Source organism: Salvelinus namaycush, chromosome 11 (assembly GCF_016432855.1).
Source record: "Salvelinus namaycush isolate Seneca chromosome 11, SaNama_1.0, whole genome shotgun sequence".
In the NCBI taxonomy this organism is placed as follows: domain Eukaryota; kingdom Metazoa; phylum Chordata; class Actinopteri; order Salmoniformes; family Salmonidae; genus Salvelinus; species Salvelinus namaycush.
The window spans coordinates 43098068-43125665 of record NC_052317.1 but is presented as its reverse complement, the minus strand read 5'-3'; the positions used below and the strand labels follow the sequence as shown (position 1 = coordinate 43125665).

General features: G+C 43.5%; 1 protein-coding gene across 1 annotated transcript in view; it reads right to left on the bottom strand.

The window, feature by feature from the left end:
* Nucleotides 1-6512: 6512 nt before the first annotated feature.
* The window catches only part of LOC120056207 (MAP kinase-interacting serine/threonine-protein kinase 2-like), a 63709-nt gene continuing 42623 nt past the window's right edge, over nucleotides 6513-27598 (bottom strand). Inside the window, exons 10-12 of the mRNA XM_039004450.1 lie at nucleotides 8813-9007; nucleotides 8091-8255; nucleotides 6513-7431 (exon numbers count right to left, since the gene is read on the bottom strand). Coding sequence (XP_038860378.1) covers nucleotides 7042-7431; nucleotides 8091-8255; nucleotides 8813-9007 — 750 coding nt within the window. The 3' untranslated portion in view covers nucleotides 6513-7041. The remainder of the gene's footprint in view (nucleotides 7432-8090; nucleotides 8256-8812; nucleotides 9008-27598) is intronic.

The following is a 27598-nucleotide window of genomic DNA, read 5'->3' as shown; positions in this document are numbered from 1 at the left end:
TGCCATCTATCCTGACAGGCTCTGGTCAACATACAGCCATCTATCCTGACAGGCTCTGGTCAACATACTGCCATCTATCCTGACAGGCTCTGGTCAACATACAGCGGAGGGTCAACATACTGCCATCTATCCTGACAGGCTCTGGTCAACATACAGCAGAGGGGGTTGTTTTCTGGATTCTACATGAAAGGCTAGACTGGTCTATGTTAGAGCAGAACCTGTGTGGCGGTGTTTACTAGGATCTTCCCAGACGTACTGTAGTAGAGATTCATTTTGTTGTCCACATTCAGACATTTAGGCTAAAACAAAAGTCTAAACTAACGGATGGATTTGGCTTAAGATGGCACTAGGCTAGATTTCTGCGACACACAATTATTCAACGACGTTACCAGCACAAAGAAAAACTATAAAACAAACAGCTTGATCTGAACAAGATAGACTGAAGTTAAATAACCATATTCATCTCATTTAGCTCTCCCCCCTCAACATACTGTTCCATCAACCAGAGTTCAATAACAGAACTATTCTCTGAACCGGGACACAGAACCACTCTGTCTGTTCCATCAACCAGAGTTCAATAACAGAACTATTCTCTGAACCGGGACACAGAACCACTGTCTGTTCCATCAACCACCCAGTTCAATAACAGAACTATTCTCTGAACCGGGACACAGAACCACTGTCTGTTCCATCAACCAGAGTTCAATAACAGAACTATTCTCTGAACAGGGACACAGAACCACTGTCTGTTCCATCAACCAGAGTTCAATAACAGAACTATTCTCTGAACCGGGACACAGAACCACTGTCTGTTCCATCAACCAGAGTTCAATAACAGAACTATTCTCTGAACCGGGACACAGAACCAGTCTGTTCCATCAACCACAGTTCAATAACAGAACTATTCTCTGAACCGGGACACAGAACCACTGTCTGTTCCATCAACCAGAGTTCAATAACAGAACTATTCTCTGAACCGGGACACAGAACCACTGTCTGTTCCATCAACCACAGAGTTCAATAACAGAACTATTCTCTGAACCGGGACACAGAACCACTGTCTGTTCCATCAACCAGAGTTCAATAACAGAACTATTCTCTGAACCGGGACACAGAACCACTGTCTGTTCCATCAACCACAGAGTTCAATAACAGAACTATTCTCTGAACCGGGACACAGAACCACTGTCTGTTCCATCAACCAGAGTTCAATAACAGAACTATTCTCTGAACCGGGACACAGAACCACTGTCTGTTCCATCAACAATGTAGAAACTTTAAAACAACAGTGAAACAGAAGCTTAACAGCCGGAGGAAACAGCAGCCTGGCACAGTATAGTAGATTAACGTCCCAAAAGGCACCCTATTCCCTGTATAGTGCACATAGAGCCCTATGGGCCCTGGTCTAAAGTAGTGCACTATGTAGGGAATAGGGTGCCATAGGGCCCTGGTCTAAAGTAGTGCACTGCATAGGGTGCCATAGGGCCCTGGTCTAAAGTAGTGCACTGCATAGGGTGCCATAGGGCTCTGGTCTAAAGTAGTGCACTGCATAGGGAATAGGGTGCCATAGGGCCCTGATCTAAAGTAGTGCACTATATAGGGCTCTGGTCTAAAGTAGTGCACTGCAAAGGGAATAGGGTTCCATAGGGCTCTGGTCTAAAGTAGTGCACTGCAAAGGGAATAGGGTTCCATAGGGCTCTGGTCTAAAGTAGTGCACTGCAAAGGGAATAGGGTTCCATAGGGTTCTGGTCTAAAGTAGTGCACTGCAAAGGGAATAGGGTTCCATAGGGCTCTGGTCTAAAGTAGTGCACTGCAAAGGGAATAGGGTTCCATAGGGTTCTGGTCTAAAGTAGTGCACTGCAAAGGGAATAGGGTTCCATAGGGTTCTGGTCTAAAGTAGTGCACTGCAAAGGGAATAGGGTTCCATAGGGCTCTGGTCTAAAGTAGTGCACTGCATAGGGAATAGGGTTCCATAGGGCTCTGGTCTAAAGTAGTGCACTGCAAAGGGAATAGGGTTCCATAGGGCTCTGGTCTAAAGTAGTGCACTGCATAGGGAATAGGGTTCCATAGGGCCCTGGTCTAAAGTAGTGCACTATATAGGGAATAGGGTTCTATATGGTCCTGGTCTAAAGTAGTGCACTATATAGGGAGAAGGGTGCCTTTGGGGGTTAAACCCATACTTTTTATTTCAGGGAGGTTATCATTCACATCTGCGTCATATCCTTTAAGATCTGCTGTTTGGAATGCTTTCCCTAATTGGCCCCAGAATTACTTTCATTTAGATTTTGAGACTGTTGAGAACTTCAAATAACATATCGTTGTTGCTTTAGGTCATGCGATAGTAACCCTTATTTTATAGCAACATGTGACATTCCTATACAAGAGTTAAGTGGAGCTAAGCTTATCTGATCTGGGCAGCTGGTTATAGCCACAGTACTAAGCTGATCTGGGCTGGGCAGCTGGTTATAGCCACAGTACTAAGCTGATCTGGGCTGGGCAGCTGGTTATAGCCACAGTACTAAGCTGATCTGGGCTGGGCAGCTGGTTATAGCCACAGTACTATGCTGATCTGGGCAGCTGGTTATAGCCACAGTACTATGCTGATCTGGGCTGGGCAGCTGGTTATAGCCACAGTACTAAGCTGATCTGGGCTGGGCAGCTGGTTATAGCCACGGTTATAGCCACAGTACTAAGCTGATCTGGGCTGGGCAGCTGGTTATAGCCACAGTACTAAGCTGATCTGGGCTGGGCAGCTGGTTATAGCCACAGTACTAAGCTGATCTGGGCTGGGCAGCTGGTTATAGCCACAGTACTATGCTGATCTGGGCAGCTGGTTATAGCCACAGTACTAAGCTGATCTGGGCTGGGCAGCTGGTTATAGCCACAGTACTATGCTGATCTGGGCAGCTGGTTATAGCCACAGTACTATGCTGATCTGGGCAGCTGGTTATACCCACAGTACTAAGCTGATCTGGGCAGCTGGTTATAGCCACAGTACTAAGCTGATCTGGGCAGCTGGTTATAGCCACAGTACTAAGCTGATCTGGGCAGCTGGTTATAGCCACAGTACTAAGCTGATCTGAGCAGCTGGTTATAACCACAGTACTAAGCTGATCTGGGCTGGGCAGCTGGTTATAGCCACAGTACTAAGCTGATCTGGGCAGCTGGTTATAGCCACAGTACTAAGCTGATCTGGGCTGGGCAGCTGGTTATAACCACAGTACTAAGCTGATCTGGGCTGGGCAGCTGGTTATAGCCACAGTACTAAGCTGATCTGGGCAGCTGGTTATAACCACAGTACTAAGCTGATCTGGGCAGCTGGTTATAACCACAGTACTAAGCTGATCTGGGCTGGGCAGCTGGTTATAACCACAGTACTAAGCTGATCTGGGCTGGGCAGCTGGTTATAGCCACAGTACTAAGCTGATCTGGGCAGCTGGTTATAGCCACAGTACTAAGCTGATCTGGGCAGCTGTTTATAGCCACCGTACTAAGCTGATCTGGGCAGCTGGTTATACCCACCGTACTAAGCTGATCTGTGCAGCTGTTATAGCCACAGTACTAAGCTGATCTGGGCAGCTGGTTATACCCACAGTACTAAGCTGATCTGGGCAGCTGGTTATAGCCACAGTACTAAGCTGATCTGGGCAGCTGGTTATAGCCACAGTACTAAGCTGATCTGGGCAGCTGGTTATAGCCACAGTACAAGGCCTTGATTATACATTAAAGGACTTGTCATCAACATGATAGATTATGACCATTGTCAAGTGTTAACAAGGCCTTTAAAACTACTTAATTATGATCTTAGAATGTAGTTCTTTTGATCGTGTGATTTGAAGAAAATAAAAACTGAGGATCTCTCCCCTCGTCTCCCTTTGACTTCTATTGATACCTGGTGAGTCAATAACAGTTCTCTTGATACCTGGCTGATAGCTGGTGAGTCAATAACAGTTCTCTTGATACCTGGCTGATAGCTGGCGAGTCAATAACAGTTGTATTGATACCTGGCTGATAGCTGGCGAATCAATAACAGTTGTATTGATAGCTGGCGAGTCAATAACAGTTGTATTGATAGCTGGCGAGTCAATAACAGTTGTATTGATAGCTGGCGAGTCAATAACAGTTGTATTGATAGCTGGCGAGTCAATAACAGTTGTATTGATAGCTGGCGAGTCAATAACAGTTGTATTGATAGCTGGCGAGTCAATAACAGTTGTATTGATACCTGGCTGATAGCTGGCGAGTCAATAACAGTTGTATTGATAGCTGGCGAGTCAATAACAGTTCTCTTGATACCTGGCTGATAGCTGGCGAGTCAATAACAGTTCTCTTGATACCTGGCTGATAGCTGGCGAGTCAATAACAGTTGTATTGATAGCTGGCGAGTCAATAACAGTTGTATTGATAGCTGGTGAGTCAATAACAGTTGTATTGATAGCTGGTGAAGTCTCCCCCCCCCCCCCCCCCCCCCCAGCTCTCTCTATATATTTCTAGGTCCTGATACCTGGCTGATAGATAGCTGGTGAAGTCTCCCCCCCCAGCTCTCTCTATATATTTCTAGGTCCTGATACCTGGCTGATGGATAGCTGGTGAAGTCCCCCCCCCAGCTCTCTCTCTCTATATTTCTAGGTCCTGAGGTATCTGCTGGAAAACAGTTTGTGTTAAAGTTAAGCATCTCCGTTGATGGGACTCTCTCTTGGGTTCAGATCAATTAAAGACTCGTTACCCCGGACAAAGATTAATTAAGCCAAGTCCTGGACTAAGAAACATGTTTAAAGGATTCTCCATTGAAAGTGACTTTTAGTCCAGGTCTAGGCTAAGATTAACCTGTGCCGGGGGGAATCAGCCCTAAGAGTTCAGGCTAATTTAGCAGGGTCCATGTCTCCTTATTACAGTCAGCAACAATGACTGCATCAAACGGCACCCTATATGCCACTTGTGAAGCAGCCAGTCAGTGAGCACAACATGTCAATCAGAACTGCTCAGATCTCAGATAATGGATCGATATTACCACCACAACTGCAGTGGTTCAAGGGGCAGAAATAATGATAACAGGTGAGATGTTGTTTGGACTTTGTGTTGGTGTGTAAAGTCCCAGCAATGAGGTACTAGATAGTCAGAGTGGCCTCGTAAAGCGTTAGCTAGCCTAGCGGCCTCGTAAAGAGTGAGTTAGCTAGCCAAGCTGCCTCGTAAAGAGTGAGTTAGCTAGCCAAGCTGCCTCGTAAAGAGTGAGTTAGCTAGCCAAGCTGCCTCGTAAAGAGTGAGTTAGCTAGCCAAGCTGCCTCGTAAAGAGTTAGCTAGCCAAGCTGCCTCGTAAAGAGTTAGCTAGCCAAGCTGCCTCGTAAAGAGTGAGTTAGCTAGCCTAGCTGCCTCGTAAAGAGTGAGTTAGCTAGCCTAGCTGCCTCGTAAAGAGTGAGTTAGCTAGCCAAGCTGCCTCGTAAAGAGTGAGTTAGCTAGCCTAGCTGCCTCGTAAAGAGTGAGTTAGCTAGCCTAGCTGCCTCGTAAAGAGTGAGTTAGCTAGCCAAGCTGCCTCGTAAAGAGTGAGTTAGCTAGCCTAGCTGCCTCGTAAAGAGTGAGTTAGCTAGCCTAGCTGCCTCGTAAAGAGTGAGTTAGCTAGCCTAGCTGCCTCGTAAAGAGTGAGTTAGCTAGCCAAGCTGCCTCGTAAAGAGTGAGTTAGCTAGCCAAGCTGCCTCGTAAAGAGTGAGTTAGCTAGCCTAGCTGCCTCGTAAAGAGTGAGTTAGCTAGCCTAGCTGCCTCGTAAAGAGTGAGTTAGCTAGCCTAGCTGCCTCGTAAAGAGTGAGTTAGCTAGCCTAGCTGCCTCGTAAAGAGTGAGTTAGCTAGCCTAGCTGCCTCGTAAAGAGTGAGTTAGCTAGCCTAGCTGCCTCGTAAAGAGTGAGTTAGCTAGCCAAGCTGCCTCGTAAAGAGTGAGTTAGCTAGCCAAGCTGCCTCGTAAAGAGTTAGCTAGCCAAGCTGCCTCGTAAAGAGTGAGTTAGCTAGCCTAGCTGCCTCGTAAAGAGTGAGTTAGCTAGCCTAGCTGCCTCGTAAAGAGTGAGTTAGCTAGCCTAGCTGCCTCGTAAAGAGTGAGTTAGCTAGCCTAGCTGCCTCGTAAAGAGTTAGCTAGCCTAGCTGCCTCGTAAAGAGTTAGCTAGCCTAGCTGCCTCGTAAAGAGTTAGCTAGCCTAGCTGCCTCGTAAAGAGTTAGCTAGCCTATCGGCCGGGCCCGGTTATCAGGCCACCTGAGCTCCCACTACAACAAGCAGGAAGGGTTTGAGTGAGCCTCTCAGTGAAACTGACAAAGGTCTCAGTTTGAATAAGTGCGTTACAACACTGCTGCTAGCTGGATAGGTGGGCCATCCCGCCCTCGTAGACTGAAGTAGAGGGAAGGTCCTGAGGGGTATACTATAAAGGAGTTAGCCAGCTAACGTGCCTACATATTCTGATACGTTTTATTTTGTAGAAAGATAAGCTTGAAACAACGGCACGTCGTATTGATTGAACAAACAAAAACATATCCAAGTTTAGCTTTTTTTAAAATTTTTATATTAACAATAAAATCAATGTCTATTTCGACTTGCTTATGAAAGTTATCTGGCTAACTCATTGAACCCACTTTGTAGCATACCCCTCTAGTATATCTGATGAAGCTGGTTGAAGTTTTCAATTCAGAGTGGGATGCCCCAGCTCCTCTGAGTGGAGCAGGAGCAGTAGCAGCCATTAGTCCTTTGGTGTGGGAGCTCGTTTCAATGGTAGTTTCTTTTTTTTGTGCCTTCAAAATCCCTTTCCCCTCCCTCCCCCAACCCAAGAGTAGAAGAGTCTTCGAATTAGGCAGAGGGTCAATGTACTTCTTTAAGTGCTGCAAAGACCACATCCCCATCATCATCCAAGCCACTGAGGTATTGCAGGTGTGGCTTAGTGATGAGAAAGATGATTGGAGGGGGTAGAGGGGAAAAGAGGTGGGAGGAGGAGATGAGCAGTGAATTTTCAGGAGCATTATCAGGTTAGGTTTGCAGTTGGTCGGTCAGTTTAACGGTTATTAGAGGTTTCAGGCACAGTCCTCCATGATGACCAGAGGGGCAAGGAGCTGCCGGAGCTCCGAGGCACACACTGGCCCTGTGTGGGGGGGCCCTCTCCTCCTTTGCCGGGCCAGCCGAGTGGACAAGGGGGAAAGGGGGCGCAGGGAGCTCTGGGGGCTGAGGCTGCAGCTGGCAGTGGTGCTGGTAGCCATGTGGTGAGGCGAGGGGGACAGAGAGAGGGACCCCAAAGACCCTTCTTCCTCAGAATCTTCGTTGAGGTCCTCTCTCTCCTGACGGTCGCTCTCGTCCTGCTCAGCTAGCTGGCGGGTGACGGCCACAGCCTGGCCGGCGAAGAAGGTCAGGTCCTGGGCTCTGCTGCCTCTGTGGTTCAGCCTGGAGGGCACGGTGTTGGGAGCACACTGAGGGAAGAGACAGACACGGAATGATTAAGTCATGAAATCTAGGCAGCTACCTTTTGTCCCTTCCATTGGAGGTCAAAGTTGCTCCATCTTATAGTTCAAAACCAGAGAGCTGAACTGAGAGATGGAGGGAGAGATCAAAAGAAAGAGTGAGAGAGAAAGAGAGCCAGACAGAATGAGAGCCATCAAAAAGGCAAAGCGTCAATACACTACTAAGATCAAATCCTACTACGCTGGCTCTGACGCTCCTTGGATGTGGCAAGGCTTTACAAACTATCATGGCTTACACAAAGGGAAACCCAGGCACAAGCTGCCAAGTGCCTACCAGATGAGCTAAATTCGAGGCAAGCAACACTGAACCATGCATTTGAGCACCAGCTGTTCCAGACGACTGTGAACTCGCTCTCCATAGCCGATGTGAGTAAGACCTTTAAACAGGTTAACATTCACAAGGCCTCAGGGCCAGATGGATTACCAGGACTCGTACTCAGAGCATGTGCTGACCAGCAGGCAAGTGACATTCACTGACATTTTCACCTCTCCCTGACCCAGTCTGTAATACCTACGTGTTTCATGTAGACCACAATAGTGCCTGTGCCCAAGAACAGAGACACACAGAGAGACACAGAGACAGATACACAAACAGATAAGATCCGTACCCCTTGGACCCAGGGGTGCTGCAGGACCTGAGCTGCACTGAGGCGGTTCTTGGCATCTCTGACCAGAAGTCTGGTGATGAGGTCTTTAGCTCCAGAGGAGATCTGCTTCCAGTCCTTCTCAGGGAACTCGTACTTCCCCTCCTGGATGCTCTCAAACAGCATGTTCTGGAGAGGAGCCAAAAGAGAGACTGGGTTTGGGGACAGTTCTAGTTCTAGAACTTAAGATGCTCTCAAACACCATGTTCTGGAGATGTGACAAAAGTCATACTGTTGTAGAAAGGTTCTTAAAAAAATGTGTTGGTTCTTTTGGTCTGGCTAAACTGGCTTTAATATCACTAAGTGACGGGCAGGTAGTAAGATCACTAAGTGACGGGCAGGTAGTAAGATCACTAAGTGACGGGCAGGTAGTAAGATCACTAAGTGACGGGCAGGTTGTAAGATCACTAAGTGACGGGCAGGTTGTAAGATCACTAAGTGACGGGCAGGTTGTAAGATCACTAAGTGACGGGCAGGTTGTAAGATCACTAAGTGACGGGCAGGTTGTAAGATCACTAAGTGACGGGCAGGTTGTAAGATCACTAAGTGACGGGCAGGTTGTAAGATCACTAAGTGACGGGCAGGTTGTAAGATCACTAAGTGACGGGCAGGTTGTAAGATCACTAAGTGCACTTATTGATCACTAAGATCACTTATTGATACGTTTGTGTTAGCTCGTATCTTACCTGGCATTCCTGGCAGGGCTCTCCCCAGTCCCAGCCACAGCTGGTGCCACAGCGCCCTACGAAGGGAGGATACCCACTCAGCATAATGTACAGGATGACCCCCAGACTCCACAGGTCACAGCGCTTATCGTAGATCGTAGCCTCCTCACTGAAGGCCTCCACTACCTCTGGAGCCATGTACTCTGCTGAACCACACTGGGGAGAGACCAGAGACAGATGTATACTGTTAGTCTGCTTTTACACATGCAGCCCAACTGGGACCTATTTTTACATGAGTCTTTTCACATCAGGTGAGGAGAAAAGAGGAGAAGAGGTGAGGGGTGAGAAGAGGTGTGTTGCGGTGTTGTTGTCGTCTCTTCTCAAAAAGATGATAATCCTAGTCATATTAGCAACCCATGTTAGTTGATGATAATCCTAGTCATATTAGCAACCCATGCTAGTTGATGATAATCCTAGTCATATTAGCATCCCACGCTAGTTGATGATAATCCTAGTCATATTAGCATCCCATGCTAGTTGATGATAATCCTAGTCATATTAGCAACCCATGCTAGTTGATAATCCTAGTCATATTAGCAACCCATGCTAGTTGATGATAATCCTAGTCATATTACCAACCCATGCTAGTTGATGATAATCCTAGTCATATTAGCAACCCATGCTAGTTGATGATAATCCTAGTCATATTAGCAACCCATGCTAGTTGATGATAATCCTAGTCATCAACTAGCGTGGGTTGCTAATATGACTAGGATTATCATCAACTAGCGTGGGTTGCTAATATGATAATCCTAGTCATATTAGCAACCCACGCTAGTTGATGATAATCCTAGTCATATTAGCAACCCATGCTAGTTGATGATAATCCTAGTCATATTAGCAACCCATGCTAGTTGATGATAATCCTAGTCACATTAGCAACCCATGCTAGTTGATGATAATCCTAGTCATATTAGCAACCCATGCTAGTTGAAAATCCTAGTCATATTAGCAACCCATGCTAGTTGATGATAATCCTAGTCATATTAGCAACCCATGCTAGTTGATGATAATCCTAGTCATATTAGCAACCCATGTTAGTTAATGATAATCCTAGTCATATTAGCATCCCACGCTAGTTGATGATAATCCTAGTCATATTAGCAACCCACGCTAGTTGATGATAATCCTAGTCATATTAGCAACCCACGCTAGTTGATGATAATCCTAGTCATATTAGCAACCCATGCTAGTTGATGATAATCCTAGTCATATTAGCAACCCACGCTAGTTGATGATAATCCTAGTCATATTAGCAACCCACGTTAGTTGATGATAATCCTAGTCATATTAGCAACCCATGTTAGTTGATGATAATCCTAGTCATATTAGCAACCCACGCTAGTTGATGATAATCCTAGTCATATTAGCAACCCATGCTAGTTGATGATAATCCTAGTCATATTAGCAACCCATGTTAGTTAATGATAATCCTAGTCATATTAGCATCCCATGCTAGTTGATGATAATCCTAGTCATATTAGCAACCCACGCTAGTTGATGATAATCCTAGTCATATTAGCAACCCACGCTAGTTGATGATAATCCTAGTCATATTAGCAACCCATGCTAGTTGATGATAATCCTAGTCATATTAGCAACCCATGCTAGTTGATGATAATCCTAGTCATCAACTAGCGTGGGTTGCTAATATGACTAGGATTATCATCAACTAGCGTGGGTTGCTAATATGATAATCCTAGTCATATTAGCAACCCACGCTAGTTGATGATAATCCTAGTCATATTAGCAACCCATGCTAGTTGATGATAATCCTAGTCATATTAGCAACCCATGCTAGTTGATGATAATCCTAGTCACATTAGCAACCCATGCTAGTTGATGATAATCCTAGTCATATTAGCAACCCATGCTAGTTGAAAATCCTAGTCATATTAGCAACCCATGCTAGTTGATGATAATCCTAGTCATATTAGCAACCCATGCTAGTTGATGATAATCCTAGTCATATTAGCAACCCATGTTAGTTAATGATAATCCTAGTCATATTAGCATCCCACGCTAGTTGATGATAATCCTAGTCATATTAGCAACCCACGCTAGTTGATGATAATCCTAGTCATATTAGCAACCCACGCTAGTTGATGATAATCCTAGTCATATTAGCAACCCATGCTAGTTGATGATAATCCTAGTCATATTAGCAACCCACGCTAGTTGATGATAATCCTAGTCATATTAGCAACCCACGTTAGTTGATGATAATCCTAGTCATATTAGCAACCCATGTTAGTTGATGATAATCCTAGTCATATTAGCAACCCACGCTAGTTGATGATAATCCTAGTCATATTAGCAACCCATGCTAGTTGATGATAATCCTAGTCATATTAGCAACCCATGTTAGTTAATGATAATCCTAGTCATATTAGCATCCCATGCTAGTTGATGATAATCCTAGTCATATTAGCAACCCACGCTAGTTGATGATAATCCTAGTCATATTAGCAACCCACGCTAGTTGATGATAATCCTAGTCATATTAGCAACCCACGCTAGTTGATGATAATCCTAGTCATATTAGCATCCCATGCTAGTTGATGATAATCCTAGTCATATTAGCAACCCATGCTAGTTGATGATAATCCTAGTCATATTAGCAACCCATGCTAGTTGATGATAATCCTAGTCATATTAGCAACCCATGCTAGTTGATGATAATCCTAGTCATCAACTAGCGTGGGTTGCTAATATGACTAGGATTATCATCAACTAGCGTGGGTTGCTAATATGATAATCCTAGTCATATTAGCAACCCACGCTAGTTGATGATAATCCTAGTCATTAGCAACCCACGCTAGTTGATGATAATCCTAGTCATATTAGCAACCCACGCTAGTTGATGATAATCCTAGTCATATTAGCAACCCACGCTAGTTGATGATAATCCTAGTCATATTAGCATCCCATGCTAGTTGATGATAATCCTAGTCATATTAGCAACCCATGCTAGTTGATGATAATCCTAGTCATATTAGCAACCCATGCTAGTTGATGATAATCCTAGTCATATTAGCAACCCATGCTAGTTGATGATAATCCTAGTCATATTAGCAACCCATGTTAGTTGATGATAATCCTAGTCATATTAGCAACCCATGTTAGTTGATGATAATCCTAGTCATATTAGCAACCCATGTTAGTTGATGATAATCCTAGTCATATTAGCAACCCACGCTAGTTGATGATAATCCTAGTCATATTAGCATCCCATGCTAGTTGATGATAATCCTAGTCATATTAGCAACCCACGCTAGTTGATGATAATCCTAGTCATATTAGCAACCCACGCAAATTGATGATAATCCTAGTCATATTAGCATCCCATGCTAGTTGATGATAATCCTAGTCATATTAGCAACCCATGCTAGTTGATGATAATCCTAGTCATATTAGCAACCCACGCTAGTTGATGATAATCCTAGTCATATTAGCATCCCATGCTAGTTGATGATAATCCTAGTCATATTAGCAACCCATGCTAGTTGATGATAATCCTAGTCATATTAGCAACCCATGCTAGTTGATGATAATCCTAGTCATATTAGCAACCCATGCTAGTTGATGATAATCCTAGTCATATTAGCAACCCATGCTAGTTGATGATAATCCTAGTCATATTAGCAACCCATGCTAGTTGATGATAATCCTAGTCATATTAGCAACCCATGTTAGTTGATGATAATCCTAGTCATATTAGCAACCCACGCTAGTTGATGATAATCCTAGTCATATTAGCATCCCACGCTAGTTGATGATAATCCTAGTCATATTAGCAACCCACGCTAGTTGATGATAATCCTAGTCATATTAGCAACCCACGCAAATTGATGATAATCCTAGTCATATTAGCATCCCATGCTAGTTGATGATAATCCTAGTCATATTAGCAACCCATGCTAGTTGATGATAATCCTAGTCATATTAGCAACCCATGCTAGTTGATGATAATCCTAGTCATATTAGCAACCCATGCTAGTTGATGATAATCCTAGTCATATTAGCAACCCATGCTAGTTGATGATAATCCTAGTCATATTAGCAACCCATGTTAGTTGATGATAATCCTAGTCATATTAGCAACCCACGCTAGTTGATGATAATCCTAGTCATATTAGCAACCCACGCTAGTTGATGATAATCCTAGTCATATTAGCAACCCACGCTAGTTGATGATAATCCTAGTCATATTAGCAACCCACGCTAGTTGATGATAATCCTAGTCATATTAGCAACCCACGCTAGTTGATGATAATCCTAGTCATATTAGCAACCCACGCTAGTTGATGATAATCCTAGTCATATTAGCAACCCACGCTAGTTGATGATAATCCTAGTCATATTAGCAACCCACGCTAGTTGATGATAATCCTAGTCATATTAGCAACCCACGCTAGTTGATGATAATCCTAGTCATATTAGCATCCCATGCTAGTTGATGATAATCCTAGTCATATTAGCAACCCATGCTAGTTGATGATAATCCTAGTCATCAACTAGCGTGGGTTGCTAATATGACTAGGATTATCATCAACTAGCGTGGGTTGCTAATATGATAATCCTAGTCATATTAGCAACCCACGCTAGTTGATGATAATCCTAGTCATATTAGCAACCCACGCTAGTTGATGATAATCCTAGTCATATTAGCAACCCACGCTAGTTGATGATAATCCTAGTCATATTAGCATCCCATGCTAGTTGATGATAATCCTAGTCATATTAGCAACCCACGCTAGTTGATGATAATCCTAGTCATATTAGCAACCCACGCAAATTGATGATAATCCTAGTCATATTAGCATCCCACGCTAGTTGATGATAATCCTAGTCATATTAGCAACCCATGCTAGTTGATGATAATCCTAGTCATATTAGCAACCCATGCTAGTTGATGATAATCCTAGTCATATTAGCAACCCATGCTAGTTGATGATAATCCTAGTCATATTAGCAACCCATGCTAGTTGATGATAATCCTAGTCATATTAGCAACCCATGTTAGTTGATGATAATCCTAGTCATATTAGCAACCCATGCTAGTTGATGATAATCCTAGTCATATTAGCAACCCATGCTAGTTGATGATAATCCTAGTCATATTAGCAACCCATGCTAGTTGATGATAATCCTAGTCATATTAGCAACCCATGCTAGTTGATGATAATCCTAGTCATATTAGCAACCCATGCTAGTTGATGATAATCCTAGTCATATTAGCAACCCACGCTAGTTGATGATAATCCTAGTCATATTAGCAACCCACGCTAGTTGATGATAATCCTAGTCATATTAGCAACCCACGCTAGTTGATGATAATCCTAGTCATATTAGCAACCCACGCTAGTTGATGATAATCCTAGTCATATTAGCAACCCACGCTAGTTGATGATAATCCTAGTCATATTAGCAACCCACGCTAGTTGATGATAATCCTAGTCATATTAGCAACCCACGCTAGTTGATGATAATCCTAGTCATATTAGCATCCCACGCTAGTTGATGATAATCCTAGTCATATTAGCAACCCACGCTAGTTGATGATAATCCTAGTCATATTAGCAACCCACGCTAGTTGATGATAATCCTAGTCATATTAGCAACCCATGCTAGTTGATGATAATCCTAGTCATATTAGCATCCCATGCTAGTTGATGATAATCCTAGTCATATTAGCAACCCATGCTAGTTGATGATAATCCTAGTCATATTAGCAACCCATGTTAGTTGATGATAATCCTAGTCATATTAGCAACCCACGTTAGTTAATGATAATCCTAGTCATATTAGCAACCCACGCTAGTTGATGATAATCCTAGTCATATTAGCAACCCACGCTAGTTGATGATAATCCTAGTCATATTAGCAACCCATGCTAGTTGATGATAATCCTAGTCACATTAGCAACCCATGCTAGTTGATGATAATCCTAGTCATATTAGCAACCCACGCTAGTTGATGATAATCCTAGTCATATTAGCAACCCATGCTAGTTGATGATAATCCTAGTCATATTAGCAACCCATGCTAGTTGATGATAATCCTAGTCATATTAGCAACCCATGTTAGTTAATGATAATCCTAGTCATATTAGCAACCCATGCTAGTTGATGATAATCCTAGTCATATTAGCAACCCACGCTAGTTGATGATAATCCTAGTCATATTAGCAACCCACGTTAGTTGATGATAATCCTAGTCATATTAGCAACCCATGTTAGTTGATGATAATCCTAGTCATATTAGCAACCCACGCTAGTTGATGATAATCCTAGTCATATTAGCAACCCACGCTAGTTGATGATAATCCTAGTCATATTAGCAACCCATGTTAGTTAATGATAATCCTAGTCATATTAGCATCCCATGCTAGTTGATGATAATCCTAGTCATATTAGCAACCCACGCTAGTTGATGATAATCCTAGTCATATTAGCAACCCACGCTAGTTGATGATAATCCTAGTCATATTAGCAACCCACGCTAGTTGATGATAATCCTAGTCATATTAGCATCCCATGCTAGTTGATGATAATCCTAGTCATATTAGCAACCCATGCTAGTTGATGATAATCCTAGTCATATTAGCAACCCATGCTAGTTGATGATAATCCTAGTCATATTAGCAACCCATGCTAGTTGATGATAATCCTAGTCATATTAGCAACCCATGCTAGTTGATGATAATCCTAGTCATATTAGCAACCCATGCTAGTTGATGATAATCCTAGTCATATTAGCAACCCATGCTAGTTGATGATAATCCTAGTCATATTAGCAACCCACGCTAGTTGATGATAATCCTAGTCATATTAGCAACCCACGCTAGTTGATGATAATCCTAGTCATATTAGCAACCCACGCTAGTTGATGATAATCCTAGTCATATTAGCAACCCACGCTAGTTGATGATAATCCTAGTCATATTAGCAACCCACGCTAGTTGATGATAATCCTAGTCATATTAGCAACCCACGCTAGTTGATGATAATCCTAGTCATATTAGCATCCCACGCTAGTTGATGATAATCCTAGTCATATTAGCAACCCACGCTAGTTGATGATAATCCTAGTCATATTAGCAACCCACGCTAGTTGATGATAATCCTAGTCATATTAGCAACCCATGCTAGTTGATGATAATCCTAGTCATATTAGCATCCCATGCTAGTTGATGATAATCCTAGTCATATTAGCAACCCATGCTAGTTGATGATAATCCTAGTCATATTAGCAACCCATGTTAGTTGATGATAATCCTAGTCATATTAGCAACCCACGTTAGTTAATGATAATCCTAGTCATATTAGCAACCCACGCTAGTTGATGATAATCCTAGTCATATTAGCAACCCACGCTAGTTGATGATAATCCTAGTCATATTAGCAACCCATGCTAGTTGATGATAATCCTAGTCACATTAGCAACCCATGCTAGTTGATGATAATCCTAGTCATATTAGCAACCCACGCTAGTTGATGATAATCCTAGTCATATTAGCAACCCATGCTAGTTGATGATAATCCTAGTCATATTAGCAACCCATGCTAGTTGATGATAATCCTAGTCATATTAGCAACCCATGTTAGTTAATGATAATCCTAGTCATATTAGCATCCCACGCTAGTTGATGATAATCCTAGTCATATTAGCAACCCACGCTAGTTGATGATAATCCTAGTCATATTAGCAACCCACGCTAGTTGATGATAATCCTAGTCATATTAGCAACCCATGCTAGTTGATGATAATCCTAGTCATATTAGCAACCCACGCTAGTTGATGATAATCCTAGTCATATTAGCAACCCACGCTAGTTGATGATAATCCTAGTCATATTAGCAACCCACGTTAGTTGATGATAATCCTAGTCATATTAGCAACCCATGTTAGTTGATGATAATCCTAGTCATATTAGCAACCCACGCTAGTTGATGATAATCCTAGTCATATTAGCAACCCATGCTAGTTGATGATAATCCTAGTCATATTAGCAACCCATGTTAGTTAATGATAATCCTAGTCATATTAGCATCCCATGCTAGTTGATGATAATCCTAGTCATATTAGCAACCCACGCTAGTTGATGATAATCCTAGTCATATTAGCAACCCACGCTAGTTGATGATAATCCTAGTCATATTAGCAACCCACGCTAGTTGATGATAATCCTAGTCATATTAGCATCCCATGCTAGTTGATGATAATCCTAGTCATATTAGCAACCCATGCTAGTTGATGATAATCCTAGTCATATTAGCAACCCATGCTAGTTGATGATAATCCTAGTCATATTAGCAACCCATGCTAGTTGATGATAATCCTAGTCATCAACTAGCGTGGGTTGCTAATATGACTAGGATTATCATCAACTAGCGTGGGTTGCTAATATGATAATCCTAGTCATATTAGCAACCCACGCTAGTTGATGATAATCCTAGTCATATTAGCAACCCACGCTAGTTGATGATAATCCTAGTCATATTAGCAACCCACGCTAGTTGATGATAATCCTAGTCATATTAGCAACCCACGCTAGTTGATGATAATCCTAGTCATATTAGCAACCCACGCTAGTTGATGATAATCCTAGTCATATTAGCAACCCACGCAAATTGATGATAATCCTAGTCATATTAGCATCCCATGCTAGTTGATGATAATCCTAGTCATATTAGCAACCCATGCTAGTTGATGATAATCCTAGTCATATTAGCAACCCATGCTAGTTGATGATAATCCTAGTCATATTAGCAACCCATGCTAGTTGATGATAATCCTAGTCATATTAGCAACCCATGCTAGTTGATGATAATCCTAGTCATATTAGCAACCCATGTTAGTTGATGATAATCCTAGTCATATTAGCAACCCATGCTAGTTGATGATAATCCTAGTCATATTAGCATCCCACGCTAGTTGATGATAATCCTAGTCATATTAGCAACCCACGCTAGTTGATGATAATCCTAGTCATATTAGCAACCCATGTTAGTTGATGATAATCCTAGTCATATTAGCAACCCACGCTAGTTGACGATAATCCTAGTCATATTAGCAACCCACGCTAGTTGATGATAATCCTAGTCATATTAGCAACCCACGCTAGTTGATGATAATCCTAGTCATATTAGCAACCCACGCTAGTTGATGATAATCCTAGTCATATTAGCAACCCACGCTAGTTGATGATAATCCTAGTCATATTAGCAACCCACGCTAGTTGATGATAATCCTAGTCATATTAGCAACCCACGCTAGTTGATGATAATCCTAGTCATATTAGCAACCCACGCTAGTTGATGATAATCCTAGTCATATTAGCATCCCATGCTAGTTGATGATAATCCTAGTCATATTAGCAACCCATGCTAGTTGATGATAATCCTAGTCATCAACTAGCGTGGGTTGCTAATATGACTAGGATTATCATCAACTAGCGTGGGTTGCTAATATGATAATCCTAGTCATATTAGCAACCCACGCTAGTTGATGATAATCCTAGTCATATTAGCAACCCACGCTAGTTGATGATAATCCTAGTCATATTAGCAACCCACGCTAGTTGATGATAATCCTAGTCATATTAGCAACCCACGCTAGTTGATGATAATCCTAGTCATATTAGCAACCCACGCTAGTTGATGATAATCCTAGTCATATTAGCAACCCACGCTAGTTGATGATAATCCTAGTCATATTAGCAACCCACGCTAGTTGATGATAATCCTAGTCATATTAGCAACCCACGCTAGTTGATGATAATCCTAGTCATATTAGCAACCCACGCTAGTTGATGATAATCCTAGTCATATTAGCAACCCACGCTAGTTGATGATAATCCTAGTCATATTAGCAACCCACGCTAGTTGATGATAATCCTAGTCATATTAGCAACCCACGCTAGTTGATGATAATCCTAGTCATATTAGCAACCCACGCTAGTTGATGATAATCCTAGTCATATTAGCAACCCACGCTAGTTGATGATAATCCTAGTCATATTAGCAACCCACGCTAGTTGATGATAATCCTAGTCATATTAGCAACCCACGCTAGTTGATGATAATCCTAGTCATATTAGCAACCCACGCTAGTTGATGATAATCCTAGTCATCAACTAGCGTGGGTTGCTAATATGACTAGGATTATCATCAACTAGCGTGGGTTGCTAATATGATAATCCTAGTCATATTAGCAACCCACGCTAGTTGATGATAATCCTAGTCATATTAGCAACCCATGCTAGTTGATGATAATCCTAGTCATATTAGCAACCCATGCTAGTTGATGATAATCCTAGTCATATTAGCAACCCATGTTAGTTGATGATAATCCTAGTCATATTAGCAACCCATGTTAGTTGATGATAATCCTAGTCATATTAGCAACCCATGCTAGTTGATGATAATCCTAGTCATATTAGCAACCCATGCTAGTTGATGATAATCCTAGTCATATTAGCAACCCATGCTAGTTGATGATAATCCTAGTCATATTAGCAACCCATGCTAGTTGATGATAATCCTAGTCATATTAGCAACCCATGCTAGTTGATGATAATCCTAGTCATATTAGCAACCCATGTTAGTTGATGATAATCCTAGTCATATTAGCATCCCATGCTAGTTGATGATAATCCTAGTCATATTAGCAACCCATGCTAGTTGATGATAATCCTAGCCATATTAGCATCCTATGCTAGTTGATGATAATCCTAGTCATATTAGCATCCCATGCTAGTTGATGATAATCCTAGTCATATTAGCAACCCGTGCTAGTTGATGATAATCCTAGTCATATTAGCAACCCATGCTAGTTGATAATCCTAGTCATATTAGCAACCCGTGCTAGTTGATGATAATCCTAGTCATATTAGCAACCCGTGCTAGTTGATGATAATCCTAGTCATATTAGCAACCCATGCTAGTTGATAATCCTAGTCATATTAGCAACCCATGCTAGTTGATAATCCTAGTCATATTAGCAACCCACGCTAGTTGATGCATCTTCAGATCTCCCCTTTATCAAAATGCTCCCACTAATTGCATTATGAAACAGACATTGGAGCTTAGCCTACTGCCTTGTGTGCTTGTAATGTGAAGAAATAATAGTTGATCAACATTCTAAGCTAAACGTTCTGATCTGTTGCATCAGACTCATGTAACCCAGGTCTACTGGTTGTATGAATTTGGGATCCATCGTCCCACAACTGTCCCAGAGTCTGTTTGGAATAGGCCATTTCTTTCTCACACAACAAGCTGACAGATAGAATAGGTACACTTTTTTTTACTATGGGGGATAGTACACTGCTCAAAAAAACAAAGGGAACACTAAAATAACACATCCTAGATCTGAATGAATGAAATATTCTTATTAAATACTTTTTTCTTTACATAGTTGAATGTGCTGACAACAAAATCACACAAAAATGATCAATGGAAATCAAATTTATCAACCCATGGAGGTCTGGATTTGGAGTCACACTCAAAATTAAAGTGGAAAACCACACTACAGGCTGATCCAACTTTGATGTAATGTCCTTAAAACAAGTCAAAATGAGGCTCAGTAGTGTGTGTGGCCTCCACGTGCCTGTATGACCTCCCTACAACGCCTGGGCATGCTCCTGATGAGGTGGCGGATGGTCTCCTGAGGGATCTCCTCCCAGACCTGGACTAAAGCATCCGCCAACTCCTGGACAGTCTGTGGTGCAACGTGGCGTTGGTGGATGGAGCGAGACATGATGTCCCAGATGTGCTCAATTGGATTCAGGTCTGGGGAACGGGCGGGCCAGATCATAGCATCAATGCCTTCCTCTTGCAGGAACTGCTGACACACTCCAGCCACATGAGGTCTAGCATTGTCTTGCATTAGGAGGAACCCAGGGCCAACCGCACCAGCATATGGTCTCACAAGGGGTCTGAGGATCTCATCTCGGTACCTAATGGCAGTCAGGCTACCTCTGGCGAGCACATGGAGGGCTGTGCGGCCCCACAAAGAAATGCCACCCCACACCATGACTGACCCACCACCAAACCGGTCATGCTGGAGGATGTTGCAGGCAGCAGAACGTTCTCCACGGCGTCTCCAGACTCTGTCACGTCTGTCACATGTGCTCATGTGCTCAGTGTGAACCTGCTTTCATCTGTGAAGAGCACAGGGCGCCAGTGGCGAATTTGCCAATCTTGGTGTTCTCTGGCAAATGCCAAACGTCCTGCACGGTGTTGGGCTGTAAGCACAACCCCCACCTGTGGACGTCGGGCCCTCATACCACCCTCATGGAGTCTGTTTCTGACCGTTTGAGCAGACACATGCACATTTGTGGCCTGCTGGAGGTCATTTTGCAGGGCTCTGGCAGTGCTTCTCCTGCTCCTCCTTGCACAAAGGCGGAGGTAGCGGTCCTGCTGCTGGGTTGTTGCCCTCCTACGGCCTCCTCCACGTCTCCTGGTAGCGCCTCCATGCTCTGGACACTACGCTGACAGACACAGCAAACCTTCTTGCCACAGCTCGCATTGATGTGCCATCCTGGATGAGCTGCACTACCTGAGCCACTTGTGTGGGTTGTAGACTCCATCTCATGCTACCACTAGAGTGAAAGCATCGCCAGCATTCAAAAGTGACCAAAACATCAGCCAGGAAGCATAGGAACTGAGAAGTGGTCTGTGGTCACCACCTGCAGAACCACTCCTTTATTGGGGGTGTCTTGCTAATTGCCTATAATTTCCACCTTTTGTCTATTCCATTTGCACAACAGCATGTGAAATGTATTGTCAATCAGTGTTGCTTCCTAAGTGGACAGTTTGATTTCACAGAAGTGTGATTGACTTGGAGTTACATTGTGTTGTTTAAGTGTTCCCTTTATTTTTTTGAGCAGTGTATATTGACAGGCAAGTAATTCTGCTGTTCGTTACTCATCTTGTTGGCTAGTGATTCTGCTGTTCGTTACTCATCTTGTTGGCTAGTGATTCTGCTGTTCGTTACTGGTCTTGTTGGCTAGTGATTCTGCGGTTCGTTGCTGGTCTTGTTGGCTAGCGATTCTGCTGTTCGTTACTGGTCTTGTTGGCTAGCGATTCTGCTGTTCGTTACTGGTCTTGTTGGCTAGCGATTCTGCTGTTCGTTACTGGTCTTGTTGGCTAGCGATTCTGCTGTTCGTTACTGGTCTTGTTGGCTAGCGATTCTGCTGTTCGTTACTGGTCTTGTTGGCTAGCGATTCTGCTGTTCGTTACTGGTCTTGTTGGCTAGCGATTCTGCTGTTCGTTACTGGTCTTGTTGGCTCGTGATTCTGCTGTTCGTTACTGGTCTTGTTGGCTAGTGAACTAGTCCACCTGAATATGAATAGATAATAACTATAAACCCCTAGCATTAGTAAACCTGAATAACTATAAACCCCTAGCATTAGTTACCCTGAATAACTATAAACCCCTAGCATTAGTTACCCTGAATAACTATAAACCCCTAGCATTAGTTACCCTGAATAACTATAAACCCCTAGCATTAGTTACCCTGAATAACTATAAACCCCTAGCATTAGTTACCCTGAATAACTATAAACCCCTAGCATTAGTTACCCTGAATAACTATAAACCCCTAGCATTAGTTACCCTGAATAACTATAAACCCCTAGCATTAGTTACCCTGAATAACTATAAACCCCTAGCATTAGTTACCCTGAATAACTATAAACCCCTAGCATTAGTTACCCTGAATAACTATAAACCCATAAGCTAAGGAACTCTCCATAGAAGGCTGTGTGTTGTGTCCAGAAGCAGGGTCTTCATTCTACTGAGACGGCATCCTCTGGGGAGGCCTGGCCAGTTGTCTGTTCACAGTACCACAGTGTGGAGGGCAGACAGTAGACAAGCAGGAACCCCCATCCGCCACACAACAGCTGTTCAGGACCCCCACTCGGGGAGTGATGCACTTTTTGTTCTAGCCCTGCACTTAGACACATGACTCAACTAATCGTCAAGGCCATGAGTTAGGGCTGCAAAATTCTGGAACTTAAGTGTTTTGAAAGCGGTAATTCCCAAAACGTTACTAAAGTCCTAAGGTTTTTCTGAAAATCTTGGTTGGAGGACTCCTGGAATCAGGAGGGAAAAGGCTCCAACCAGTAACCACTAGCAGTGGGCTGAAGGGAGGAGCAGATTCTTCTTCTAACATCCTAGCTAGCTATGAGCCCCAGGGCCCAGAGCATGAAACTAGGCACCACAAACAAAAAAAAAACAACTACAGCAGAAACTAAGCCTGTTTCTGTTGTCATTACACTAATCTCTCTTGGCTTTGCTGGAACATGGTGGAATGCCTGGCGCTGTGTGTGTGTGTGTGTGGTTGTGGGCCAAGAATGTTCTGGAACCCCTGTGATAGTTCTAGGATGAGATGAAAAATACCATTGCTTTGGTGCAGGTACAGCTGACCTGGGCTAGCTAACGCCACCTAGAGTAAAAACATTAATTTGAATAGATACTTGAGTCAAACAGCAATATATCGTCAAAAAATGAAGTTGAGTTCTATTGGCTGCAGGCATCAACTTTGTCCAACAGTAATATCCTGCCTGTACACTACACTCTAGAATCCACAACAGTAATATCCTGCCTGTACACTACACTCTAGAATCCACAACAGTAATATCCTGCCTGTACACTACACTCTAGAATCCACAACAGTAATATCCTGCCTGTACACTACACTCTAGAATCCACAACAGTAATATCCTGCCTGTACACTACACTCTAGAATCCACAACAGTAATATCCTGCCTGTACACTACACTCTAGAATCCACAACAGTAATATCCTGCCTGTACACTACACTCTAGAATCCACAACAGTAATATCCTGCCTGTACACTACACTCTAGAATCCACAACAGTAATATCCTGCCTGTACGCTACACTCTAGAATCCACAACAGTAATATCCTGCCTGTACACTACACTCTAGAATCCACAACAGTAATATCCTGCCTGTACACTACACTCTAGAATCCACAACAGTAATATCCTGCCTGTACACTACACTCTAGAATCCACAACAGTAATATCCTGCCTGTACACTACACTCTAGAATCCACAACAGTAATATCCTGCCTGTACACTACACTCTAGAATCCACAACAGTAATATCCTGCCTGTACACTACACTCTAGAATCCACAACAGTAATATCCTGCCTGTACACTACACTCTAGAATCCACAACAGTAATATCCTGCCTGTACACTACACTCTAGAATCCACAGCAGTAATATCCTGCCTGTACACTACACTCTAGAATCCACAACAGTAATATCCTGCCTGTACACTACACTCTAGAATCCACAACAGTAATATCCTGCCTGTACACTACACTCTAGAATCCACAACAGTAATATCCTGCCTGTACACTACACTCTAGAATCCACAACAGTAATATCCTGCCTGTACACTACACTCTAGAATCCACAACAGTAATATCCTGCCTGTACACTACACTCTAGAATCCACAACAGTAATATCCTGCCTGTACACTACACTCTAGAATCCACAACAGTAATATCCTGCCTATACACTACACTCTAGAATCCACAACAGTAATATCCTGCCTGTACACTACACTCTAGAATCCACAACAGTAATATCCTGCCTGTACACTACACTCTAGAATCCACAACAGTAATATCCTGCCTGTACACTACACTCTAGAATCCACAGCAGTAATATCCTGCCTGTACACTACACTCTAGAATCCACAACAGTAATATCCTGCCTGTACACTACACTCTAGAATCCACAACAGTAATATCCTGCCTGTACACTACACTCTAGAATCCACAACAGTAATATCCTGCCTGTACACTACACTCTAGAATCCACAACAGTAATATCCTGCCTGTACACTACACTCTAGAATCCACAACAGTAATATCCTGCCTGTACACTACACTCTAGAATCCACAACAGTAATATCCTGCCTGTACACTACACTCTAGAATCCACAACAGTAATATCCTGCCTGTACACTACACTCTAGAATCCACAACAGTAATATCCTGCCTGTACGCTACACTCTAGAATCCACAACAGTAATATCCTGCCTGTACACTACACTCTAGAATCCACAACAGTATTATCCTGCCTGTACACTACACTCTAGAATCCACAACAGTAATATCCTGCCTGTACACTACACTCTAGAATCCACAACAGTAATATCCTGCCTGTACACTACACTCTAGAATCTGTCCTGTGACTGGATTCGTCCCAAATGGAACACTATTCCCTAAATAATGCACTACTTTTGACCAGGGCCTATAGTGAATAGGGTGCCATTTGGAACACAGCTTCTGAACCAAATCCATGTGGTAAAAAAAATCATTACAGATCAGCTGACACGCCCACTCCCTCCCGCTGGCCCAGCCAATCAAAATGTGGTTTCTACATTAGGGTAGGGGCCTTGGAATGCAGCCCAGAACTGGTTTTGTAACAGCAGGAGAAAAAAATATGGATTCTGCTAGAAATGAAGGGAGGAAAGAAGGACAGAACAGAGTAGGGGATGGAGGGTGGTTAGCTAGATGTAACCCCCATGCCAGAGTGATTCCACAGTTTTTGGTATCTGGTGGACATTCTTAAAGTCTCCAGGCAATAGGGAAGGAACAGTTTAATTTAGATGTTGTGAAAAAACACCTCCCTCTCCTCCAGACGTAGAGGTTATACCTCCCTCTCCTCCAGACGTAGAGGTTATACCTCCCTCTCCTCCAGACGTAGAGGTTATACCTCCCTCTCCTCCAGACGTAGAGGTTATACCTCCCTCTCCTCCAGACGTAGAGGTTATACCTCCCTCTCCTCCAGACAGAGGTTATACCTCCCTCTCCTCCAGACAGAGGTTATACCTCCCTCTCCTCCAGACAGAGGTTATACCTCCCTCTCCTCCAGACAGAGGTTATACCTCCCTCTCCTCCAGACAGAGGTTATACCTCCCTCTCCTCCAGACAGAGGTTATACCTCCCTCTCCTCCAGACAGAGGTTATACCTCCCTCTCCTCCAGACAGAGGTTATACCTCCCTCTCCTCCAGACGTAGAGGTTATACCTCCCTCTCCTCCAGACGTAGAGGTTATACCTCCCTCTCCTCCAGACGTAGAGGTTATACCTCCCTCTCCTCCAGACGTAGAGGTTATACCTCCCTCTCCTCCAGACGTAGAGGTTATACCTCCCTCTCCTCCAGACGTAGAGGTTATACCTCCCTCTCCTCCAGACGTAGAGGTTATACCTCCCTCTCCTCCAGACGTAGAGGTTATACCTCCCTCTCCTCCAGACGTAGAGGTTATACCTCCCTCTCCTCCAGACGTAGAGGTTATACCTCCCTCTCCTCCAGACGTAGAGGTTATACCTCCCTCTCCTCCAGACGTAGAGGTTATACCTCCCTCTCCTCCAGACGTAGAGGTTATACCTCCCTCTCCTCCAGACGTAGAGGTTATACCTCCCTCTCCTCCAGACGTAGAGGTTATACCTCCCTCTCCTCCAGACGTAGAGGTTATACCTCCCTCTCCTCCAGACGTAGAGGTTATACCTCCCTCTCCTCCAGACGTAGAGGTTATACCTCCCTCTCCTCCAGACGTAGAGGTTATACCTCCCTCTCCTCCAGACGTAGAGGTTATACCTCCCTCTCCTCCAGACGTAGAGGTTATACCTCCCTCTCCTCCAGACGTAGCGGTTATACCTCCCTCTCCTCCAGACTTAGACAGAGGGTAGAGGGGGCGACGTTACAGGGAAAGCCTAGAGAACCGGCGACGTTACAGGGAAAGCCTAGAGATACGGCGACGTTACAGGGAAAGCCTAGAGATACGGCGACGTTACAGGGAAAGCCTAGAGATACGGCGACGTTACAGGGAAAGCCTAGAGAACCGGCGACGTTACAGGGAAAGCCTAGAGATACGGCGACGTTATAGGTAAGCCTAGCGACCCGGCCATGTTACAGGGAAAGCCTAGAGACCCGGCCATGTTACAGGGAAAGCCTAGAGACCCGGCCATGTTACAGGGAAAGGCTGATTGTTACATATAGATACAGAATGACACCGAACTGCGTGGTCTGAAGGCACATTGTATATATTATTAGGGGCCCAGAGGTCAGGGCTGCTGTGGAGGAGAATCTAGGCTTTAGAACACCTAAAAAGCCTGTAGATCACTGTGCTGTCTGTATATATAAAAAGCTGAGCTAGTGTTCCTGTATGTGTAGCAGAGGAGGAGAATGCAGGAGCTGATTGATAAATATAGACATGACTCACTTAAACAACGCTGCTGCATATTTTATTTGTCACTTCGATGTTGGCTTGCTACTAGAACTGATAAGCCTTTAAAAAGCCATTTAGACCACTGAGGCTGATTTATAAGTAGATGACCAGTTTCTGGCTATCAACATGATCGTGGCTGGTTCTCAGCCCTAAATCAACATGATCGTGGCTGGTTCTCAGCCCTAAATCAACATGATCGTGGCTGGTTCTCAGCCCTAAATCAACATGATCGTGGCTGGTTCTCAGCCCTAAATCAACATGATCGTGGCTGGTTCTCAGCCCTAAATCAACATGATCGTGGCTGGTTCTCAGCCCTAAATCAACATGATCGTGGCTGGTTCTCAGCCCTAAATCAACATGATCGTGGCTGGTTCTCAGCCCTAAATCAACATGATCGTGGCTGGTTCTCAGCCCTAAATCAACATGATCGTGGCTGGTTCTCAGCCCTAAATCAACATGATCGT